General features: G+C 50.1%; 1 protein-coding gene across 1 annotated transcript in view; it reads right to left on the minus strand.

Annotated features, from left to right (window-relative positions):
* The window catches only part of LOC310800402 (A disintegrin and metalloproteinase with thrombospondin motifs 20), a gene marked incomplete at both ends in the record, with an annotated part of 84,764 nt that overhangs the window by 74,647 nt on the left and 117 nt on the right, over positions 1 to 10,000 (minus strand). Inside the window, one exon of the mRNA XM_083663001.1 lies at positions 9,992 to 10,000. This exon is cut by the window's right edge and continues 117 nt beyond it. Within this exon, the coding sequence (XP_083519127.1) occupies positions 9,992 to 10,000 (9 nt within the window). The remainder of the gene's footprint in view (positions 1 to 9,991) is intronic.

Below are 10,000 nucleotides of genomic sequence, written 5' to 3' on the forward strand. Positions count from 1 at the left end.
GGAGTGTTTGAGTGGGTCAGTGTGCTGATAGAAGGTGTATAGTGGCTACAGCAGCAGAGGGGGTGTTTGAGTGGGTCAGTGTGCTGATAGAAGGTGTATAGTGGCTACAGCAGCAGAGGGGGTGTTTGAGTGGGTCAGTGTGCTGATAGAAGGTGTATAGTGGCTACAGCAGCAGAGGGAGTGTTTGAGTGGGTCAGTGTGCTGATAGAAGGTGTATAGTGGCTACAGCAGCAGAGGGGGTGTTTGAGTGGGTCAGTGTGCTGATAGAAGGATAGTGGCTACAGCAGCAGAGGGGGTGTTTGAGTGGGTCAGTGTGCTGATAGAAGGTGTATAGTGGCTACAGCAGCAGAGGGAGTGTTTGAGTGTGTCAGTGTGCTGATAGAAGGATAGTGGCTACAGCAGCAGAGGGAGTGTTTGAGTGGGTCAGTGTGCTGATAGAAGGTGTATAGTGGCTACAGCAGCAGAGGGAGTGTTTGAGTGGGTCAGTGTGCTGATAGAAGGTGTATAGTGGCTACAGCAGCAGAGGGGGTGTTTGAGTGGGTCAGTGTGCTGATAGAAGGTGTATAGTGGCTACATTACATTACATTACATTTCGTCATTTGGCAGACGCTTTTATCCAAAGCGACTTACAATAACACATTTTTGTCAGCAATAGAGCAATCTACTATGGAGCACAGTCTGTGATAACTACAACTTCTGAAGGAACAGTGGTACAAGTTTAGGTTAGTGGTTCAAGTTAAGGTTATTTTTTTTATTTTATTTTTTGGGGGGGGGAAAGAGAGAACGAAGTTAGATCAAGAAGGCCCAGATGGAGCCTGAAAAGGTGCGTCTTTAGTCTTTTCCGAAAGATCGGCAGTGATTCAGCCGTCCTGACCGAAGGTGGAAGCTCGTTCCACCATTGAGGTGCCAGGGACGAGAAGAGTCGAGATCGGGATGAGCGACTTTTGAGCCCCCGTAGCGAAGGAGGGGCGAGGCGACCTGCACTGGTGGAGGAGCGAAGGGAGCGCTGAGAGGTTTGGAACCTGACCATAGATTGCAGGTACAGGGGAGCTGACTGGTGTACTGCCCGGTAGGCCAGTACCAGTGTCTTGAATTTGATGCGGGCCGAGATGGGAAGCCAGTGGAGCTCCCGGAAGAGGGGAGTGACGTGAGAGAATTTGGGTTGGTTGAATACGAGACGGGCTGCAGCGTTCTGAATGAGCTGAAGCGGTCGGATGTCGGTGGCAGGTAGGCCGGCCAGGAGCACATTGCAGTAGTCCAGGCGGGAGGAGACAAGAGACTGGACCAGGAGTTGAGTCGCTTCTCTTGTGAGAAAGGGACGGATTTTGCGGATGTTGTAGAGAGAGAACCTACAGGAGCGTGCTGTAGCAGCTATGTTGGCTGAGCAGGACAGCTGGTTGTCAAGGATCACCCCAAGGTTCTTAGCTGTTTGGGAGGGAAGTACCGTGGTGTTGTCAATGGAGATGGAGAGATCTGCGAGAGGGCAGTCTTTTCCTGGGAGGAAGAGTAGCTCTGTCTTACCAAGGTTGAGCTTGAGGTGGTGGGCAGACATCCAGTTGCCAATGTCTTTGAGGCATGCAGAGATGCGAGCCTCGATTTGAGTGTCTGAGGGGGGAAAGGAAAGGAAAAGCTGGGTGTCGTCAGCATAGCAGTGATAAGAAAAGCCATGAGAAGAGATCACATAGGCAAGAGATCTGATATAGAGAAGGAAAAGTAAGGGGCCCAGGACTGAGCCCTGGGGGACACCGGTGGTAAGAGGACAGGATCTGGAGAGGGACCCTCTCCATGAGACCTGGTATGAGCGGTTCGAGAGGTAGGAAGCAAACCAGGAGAGTGCAGAACCTGAAATGCCTAGGTCAAACAGAGTGGAAAGAAGGATTTGGTGGTTGACTGTATCGAAGGCAGCAGACAGGTCAAGGAGGACAAGAACAGAGGAGAGGGATGAGGCCTTAGCAGTGTGAAGGGCCTCTGTGACAGCAAGAAGAGCTGTCTCAGTGGAGTGAGAAGCCTTGAAACCGGACTGCAGAGGGTCCAGGAGGTCATTTTGGGAGAGATAGAGAGAAAGTTGTTCGGACGTTGCTCGTTCAAGGGTTTTGGAAAGGAATGAGAGGAGAGAGACAGGTCTGTAGTTCTGAATAGCGGTAGGGTCAAGGGAGGGTTTCTTAAGCAGAGGCTTGACTCTTGCAGTCTTTAGAGCAGGCGGAACAAGACCAGAGGACAGAGAGGAGTTAATGAAGGTCGTGAGGAAGGGAGATATGTTAGGTGAGATGGTTTGGAGGAGAGAGGAAGGGATAGGATCGAGGGGGCAGTAGGTGGCTCGGTTCGAGCTGATGAGTTTAAGCACCTCATCGGGAGAGAGGGGAGAGAAGGAAGGAAATCCAGGGACAAGGGGCCGGGGAGCAGGATTGGAGTTAGTGAGGGTGCCTGGAGGATGGAAGGAGGAGCTGATGTCATCCACCTTTTTAGTAAAGAAGGTTACAAAATCATCAGCAGAGAGGGAGGAGGGAGGGGGAGGGGAGGGAGGGTTGAGGAGCGTGGAGAAGGTGGAAAACAGTTTACTGGGATTGGATGCAGAGGACTGGATTTCAGAGATGAAGAAGGAGGTTTTTGCTTTGGAGACAGCATCAGTGAAGTTGGAGTGGATAAGGTGGTAGGAAGAGAGATCTTCAGGGAGATGTGATTTTCTCCATTTTCTCTCAGCTGCCCGAAGCTCAGTTCGAAAAGTTCGCAGAGATTCAGTCAGCCAAGGAGAAGGGGGAGAAGATCGGGCAGGCTTAGTGGTGAGTGGGCACAGAGAATCAAGAGCGGAGGAGAGAGAGGAGAGAAGAGTGGTGGAAGCCTCGTCAGTGGACAGGAGAGCAAATTGCTCGGCAGGGGGAAGCAGGGAGAGGACGGTAGAAGAGAGGGAGTCGGGTGAGAGAGTTTTTAGGTTGCGTCGGGTGGTGGTAGAGTGAGGGGGAGATGGGTGGGAGGAGGGGAGGGGGATGGGAAGGGAGAAGGTGATAAAGTGGTGGTCGGATACAGGAAGAGGAGTCACAGTGAGATTAGAGGTGGAGCGGGATCTGGTGAAGACCAGGTCAAGCACATTCCCTGCTTTGTGAGTGGGAGGAGATTGAGAGAGGTAAAGGTCAAAGGATGAGAAGAAGTTAAGGAAAGACAGAGATTGTAAGGTTACTGGCTGGATGTTGAAGTCTCCCAGAAGGATGAGTGGAGTGCCATCCTCAGGAAAGACGGAGAGGAGGGTGTCCAGCTCGTCCAGAAAGTCACCAAGTGGACCAGGGGGGCGGTAGATTACCACAATGTTGAGCTTGATGGGTAGGGATACGGCAACTGCATGGGACTCAAAAGATGAGATAGACAGATGAGAGAGAGAGGTGACAGTGTAGGTCCATTTGGGAGAGATGAGGATACCAGTGCCTCCTCCACGACCAGAGGCTCTGGGGGTGTGGGAGAACGAGTACGCAGCAGAGAGAGCAGCAGGAGTAGCAGTGTTTTCAGGAATGATCCAGGTCTCAGTGAGAGCTAGAAAGTGGAGGGTTTGAGATAGAGCATGAGCCGAGATGGTCTCAGTTTTCTTAACCGCCGACTGACAGTTCCAGAGACCTCCGGCTATGGTAAAGGAAGTAGTTGTGCGTTTAGGGTAGGAAAGATTACCAGGGATACTACACCTGAAGCTGCCGTGTCTACGGCGTCTGTGGGCTGAAGCTACAACAGGGATGCGGAGAAAACACATAGTTAGGAAGAGGAGTAGTTATAATAAGAAGTGAGAATAAGAGAAGTAGAAAAAGCCTATGCTCTGGCCTCCCCACGATGGACTCCCGCAGAAAGACTCCCTTGTCTTTGTGCAGAAAGACTCCCTTGTCTTTGTGCAGAAAGACTCCCTTGTCTTTGTGCCAAGTCTTCGTGCTACAGCAGCAGAGGGAGTGTTTGAGTGGGTCAGTGTGCTGATAGAAGGTGTATAGTGGCTATAGCAGCAGAGGGGGTGTTTGAGTGGGTCAGTGTGCTGATAGAAGGTGTATAGTGGCTACAGCAGCAGAGGGAGTGTTTGAGTGGGTCAGTGTGCTGATAGAAGGTGTATAGTGGCTACAGCAGCAGAGGGGGTGTTTGAGTGGGTCAGTGTGCTGATAGAAGGTGTATAGTGGCTACAGCAGCAGAGGGGGTGTTTGAGTGGGTCAGTGTGCTGATAGAAGGTGTATAGTGGCTACAGCAGCAGAGGGAGTGTTTGAGTGGGTCAGTGTGCTGATAGAAGGTGTATAGTGGCTACAGCAGCAGAGGGAGTGTTTGAGTGGGTCAGTGTGCTGATAGAAGGTGTATAGTGGCTACAGCAGCAGAGGGAGTGTTTGAGTGGGTCAGTGTGCTGATAGAAGGTGTATAGTGGCTATAGCAGCAGAGGGAGTGTTTGAGTAGGTCAGTGTGCTGATAGAAGGTGTATAGTGGCTACAGCAGCAGAGGGGGTGTTTGAGTGGGTCAGTGTGCTGATAGAAGGTGTATAGTGGCTACAGCAGCAGAGGGGGTGTTTGAGTGGGTCAGTGTGCTGATAGAAGGTGTATAGTGGCTACAGCAGCAGAGGGAGTGTTTGAGTGGGTCAGTGTGCTGATAGAAGGTGTATAGTGGCTACAGCAGCAGAGGGGGTGTTTGAGTGGGTCAGTGTGCTGATAGAAGGTGTATAGTGGCTACAGCAGCAGAGGGAGTGTTTGAGTGGGTCAGTGTGCTGATAGAAGGTGTATAGTGGCTACAGCAGCAGAGGGAGTGTTTGAGTGGGTCAGTGTGCTGATAGAAGGTGTATAGTGGCTACAGCAGCAGAGGGAGTGTTTGAGTGGGTCAGTGTGCTGATAGAAGGTGTATAGTGGCTACAGCAGCAGAGGGGGTGTTTGAGTGGGTCAGTGTGCTGATAGAAGGTGTATAGTGGCTACAGCAGCAGAGGGGGTGTTTGAGTGGGTCAGTGTGCTGATAGAAGGTGTATAGTGGCTACAGCAGCAGAGGGAGTGTTAGAGTGGGTCAGTGTGCTGATAGAAGGTGTATAGTGGCTACAGCAGCAGAGGGAGTGTTTGAGTGGGTCAGTGTGCTGATAGAAGGTGTATAGTGGCTACAGCAGCAGAGGGAGTGTTTGAGTGGGTCAGTGTGCTGATAGAAGGTGTATAGTGGCTATAGCAGCAGAGGGAGTGTTTGAGTGGGTCAGTGTGCTGATAGAAGGTGTATAGTGGCTACAGCAGCAGAGGGAGTGTTTGAGTGGGTCAGTGTGCTGATAGAAGGTGTATAGTGGCTACAGCAGCAGAGGGAGTGTTTGAGTGGGTCAGTGTGCTGATAGAAGGTGTATAGTGGCTACAGCTGCAGAGGGAGTGTTTGAGTGGGTCAGTGTGCTGATAGAAGGTGTATAGTGGCTATAGCAGCAGAGGGAGTGTTTGAGTGGGTCAGTGTGCTGATAGAAGGTGTATAGTGGCTACAGCTGCAGAGGGAGTGTTTGAGTGGGTCAGTGTGCTGATAGAAGGTGTATAGTGGCTACAGCAGCAGAGGGAGTGTTTGAGTGGGTCAGTGTGCTGATAGAAGGTGTATAGTGGCTATAGCAGCAGAGGGAGTGTTTGAGTGGGTCAGTGTGCTGATAGAAGGTGTATAGTGGCTACAGCAGCAGAGGGGGTGTTTGAGTGGGTCAGTGTGCTGATAGAAGGTGTATAGTGGCTACAGCAGCAGAGGGAGTGTTTGAGTGGGTCAGTGTGCTGATAGAAGGTGTATAGTGGCTACAGCAGCAGAGGGGGTGTTTGAGTGGGTCAGTGTGCTGATAGAAGGTGTATAGTGGCTACAGCAGCAGAGGGAGTGTTTGAGTGGGTCAGTGTGCTGATAGAAGGTGTATAGTGGCTATAGCAGCAGAGGGAGTGTTAGAGTGGGTCAGTGTGCTGATAGAAGGTGTATAGTGGCTATAGCAGCAGAGGGAGTGTTTGAGTGGGTCAGTGTGCTGATAGAAGGTGTATAGTGGCTATAGCAGCAGAGGGAGTGTTTGAGTGGGTCAGTGTGCTGATAGAAGGTGTATAGTGGCTACAGCAGCAGAGGGAGTGTTTGAGTGGGTCAGTGTGCTGATAGAAGGTGTATAGTGGCTACAGCAGCAGAGGGAGTGTTTGAGTGGGTCAGTGTGCTGATAGAAGGTGTATAGTGGCTACAGCAGCAGAGGGAGTGTTTGAGTGGGTCAGTGTGCTGATAGAAGGTGTATAGTGGCTACAGCAGCAGAGGGGGTGTTTGAGTGGGTCAGTGTGCTGATAGAAGGTGTATAGTGGCTATAGCAGCAGAGGGAGTGTTTGAGTGGGTCAGTGTGCTGATAGAAGGTGTATAGTGGCTACAGCAGCAGAGGGAGTGTTTGAGTGGGTCAGTGTGCTGATAGAAGGTGTATAGTGGCTACAGCAGCAGAGGGAGTGTTTGAGTGGGTCAGTGTGCTGATAGAAGGTGTATAGTGGCTATAGCAGCAGAGGGAGTGTTTGAGTGGGTCAGTGTGCTGATAGAAGGTGTATAGTGGCTATAGCAGCAGAGGGAGTGTTTGAGTGGGTCAGTGTGCTGATAGAAGGTGTATAGTGGCTACAGCAGCAGAGGGAGTGTTTGAGTGGGTCAGTGTGCTGATAGAAGGTGTATAGTGGCTACAGCAGCAGAGGGAGTGTTTGAGTGGGTCAGTGTGCTGATAGAAGGTGTATAGTGGCTACAGCAGCAGAGGGAGTGTTTGAGTGGGTCAGTGTGCTGATAGAAGGTGTATAGTGGCTATAGCAGCAGAGGGAGTGTTTGAGTGGGTCAGTGTGCTGATAGAAGGTGTATAGTGGCTATAGCAGCAGAGGGAGTGTTTGAGTGGGTCAGTGTGCTGATAGAAGGTGTATAGTGGCTATAGCAGCAGAGGGAGTGTTTGAGTGGGTCAGTGTGCTGATAGAAGGTGTATAGTGGCTACAGCAGCAGAGGGAGTGTTTGAGTGGGTCAGTGTGCTGATAGAAGGTGTATAGTGGCTACAGCAGCAGAGGGAGTGTTTGAGTGGGTCAGTGTGCTGATAGAAGGTGTATAGTGGCTATAGCAGCAGAGGGAGTGTTTGAGTGGGTCAGTGTGCTGATAGAAGGTGTATAGTGGCTATAGCAGCAGAGGGGGTGTTGGAGGAGGTAGTGAACAGAGAGATATGGATCTGGTTACTCGCTCCCTGTAGCACAAGATGCTCACAGATGAGCTGCCAAGAGAGGAGGAGAAACACAACAGAAGTTAGTCAGCGTTCACCGACGGTCCATCTGTAAGCAAGGCAATTTCCCCTGGAGCTAACGGAGAAAGTCCTGTTGTTAGCTTAATGCTCACAGCTGTGTTTTGGACATCGTGTGGGCCTCAGTGGACTCATAGCTCCCTCCACAAGGCCACCGTCGTTTTATAAAGAGAGCACTTGTTTATAAGGGTGCTTTCTCACTGGCGCCCCGGTACCGTTCCCGAGGACACTTGTCCCCCAAATTGACCCCAGTTTCGGAACGTTTGTTGAGTGTGAACGTTGCGTCCCGTTCTGTTCCGTTCCGCGCCCGGGGTGCCAGGGACAGGATCCACTTGAAAAGGTGGTCTCGAGGAGCGATTTGGCGTGCCCGGGCACGGAACACTTGCGAATGTGAACGCAAAACCTTTCCGAACCCCATGGACAACACACGGGCGAGGATACACTCCAGGCGTAGTTGATGACCGCAAGTGCACTCTGTTCCGTTCCCGAGCGCGGAAGAAATGTTGTAATAAGCTGACCAGTGGGGGAGAGGGGAGCGGCGGGGATCGTGCCCGGGCGCGGGACGGAACGAAAGCAATCCTTCCCAGTGAGAAAGCACCCTAAGGGCCTGTGTCCACCTAGCGTCTTTTTCCGGCCGTTAAACGCTGGGAGTGCGCTGGGAGCGCTGATCTCGGCGCACAATATTACAAGGAAGCAGTCTGAAACTAACGTTAGTTCAGTGCGTTAGTAGCTTGATAGCTGACAGCTAACATTAGCAAACAACACACACACAGTGATTTAGCTCAACACTCACCAGAAATATCAAGTGTCTAGCCAATCTGCGCCCACAATTGAGCAAAAGTTAAAATATTTTCAGCTGGAAGCGCTGGGAGTCGGGCGCACAAAAACGGCGGAGCGCTGTGAAAATAGACGCTGGGCGCAGAGCACTTTCTCTAGACGTCTGTGTGCGCCCGCATCCACTCTCCGCCCATTGGAAACAACTGAACAAAGAAGCTGCACCTGATGAAAAGACGCTAGGTGGACACAGGCCCTAAGACACTTTTTCAAACTGAACTTCCCCCGCAAACCCCCCCCCGCATCTTCCATTGGTGCCATCAGTTTGACCCACAGCCAATGAGACGGTGTGAAAAGTGCAAGTCCCAGAAGCCTTCAATAGAGCCGCAACAATAGCACATGTCCACCGCATTGTTGCTTATCAGAAGTCAAACGCTGCCTCTCTGTTGGAAGACAATGGCCTCACCAAGTGAAAGCAGTCATCCTTTTAGGAGGCCCCGCCTCTCCGACCACGTGGAGAGATTTGTGAGACCTGTCCGGGGCTCAATTCACAGAGTCTGACGGTCTTTCATCTCCCCGGGCCTGAGTATCGCTCTCTAAAGCTGGGAAACAGGAGCTAAGGGACCCTCAACTCGCCCGTCGCCTGGCTCATATCCCTGCCCTCAATCCCCTCCTCCTCCAACTGCTCCGGCTCTCTCAAAGGACTCTTTCAGGATTTGTGCGGGAGGCCCCAGTTCCAGGTCAATGAGGAGCCCAGAGGTTTATAGAGGCGCACTCTGAGTGGGAACAAAATGGTTTGTTTGGCGAGGGAGACTCTGAAGTCGCTTTAGAACTTCCCTCAAGTCCGACTTTAGCGGCGCTGCCCGCAGAACTAATATCAGCGTGTTGACAGAGACTTTCAGGCCTATCGCCGTGTCACAGGCAGAGAGGTTGAGTCTTGGTGCTCAAAATGAAAGTTCATGAATTCTTTTTCTTTTTTGATACCTCAGAACTTATTCCACACGTCTCAAAATGCCACAGAATGTCCAAGTTAAATTAAAGCCGCTGACACCTGCTGTGGCATTTTCAAAAACACAATTACCCTGACCTGCGAGGGACTGACATTTAAAGAAAACACCGTTGCACCCATCAGTGGAACGACTCGAGCAGAAGGGATTTAAGGGACATATGAATATAGCTAGCTAGCGTTGAGTAAAGAAAGCACTTTAATTGCCAGCGGGCGACGTCACTCACGCTGAATCTCTGTGCCCTCAGTAGGCTTGTAACAATACGCGTATCCGTAGTGAACCTGTTAGTACGTACGAGGCTTTAGGTTAAATACGCATTGCAAACCCAACAGATCTCTCATTGCTAAACAGTGCAAGTCTTCTACAAGGATATCATGGTAAACTGAGACGAGAAATATGGTGTAAAAAAAACATTGTCGTAAATTGATGTTTTTTTTTACCTAGACTGTGAAAATAATTAAAGGAACACTCCGCCCATTTTCAACCAGCTTTGTATCATTAGAACATCAGTAGTATATCAGAAAACTGTAAACTGTTTTGAAGTCTGTCATTTAATTTGACAGTTATTGAGTGTTAAAGTGTGGACCAGTGACATCACTGGTCCACACTAACTCAAATTAATAACTCATTAACTCAAATCAACTCTCAATAACTGTCAAACATTCTGTCATTCATCTAGTTTGACAGTTATTGAGAGTTGATTTGAGTTAATGAGTTATTCATTTGAGTTAGTGTGGACCAGTGACGTCACTGGTCCACACTTTAACACTCAATAACTGTCAAATTAAATGACAGACTTCAAAACAGTTTACAGTTTTCTGATATACTACTGATGTTCTAATGATACAAAGCTGGTTGAAAATGGGCAGAGTGTTCCTTTAAATACAAATAAATAAAAAATAAATAAAATCAAGGAAATTTCTACTCTTTTCGCTGTATCGAAAACATACAGAACCGAACCGTATTGAACCAAACCGTGAATTTTGCGAAGCGTTACACCCCTCGC

This window comes from Poromitra crassiceps (assembly GCF_964638095.1).
Source record: "Poromitra crassiceps genome assembly, chromosome: 30".
Lineage (NCBI taxonomy): Eukaryota > Metazoa > Chordata > Actinopteri > Beryciformes > Melamphaidae > Poromitra > Poromitra crassiceps.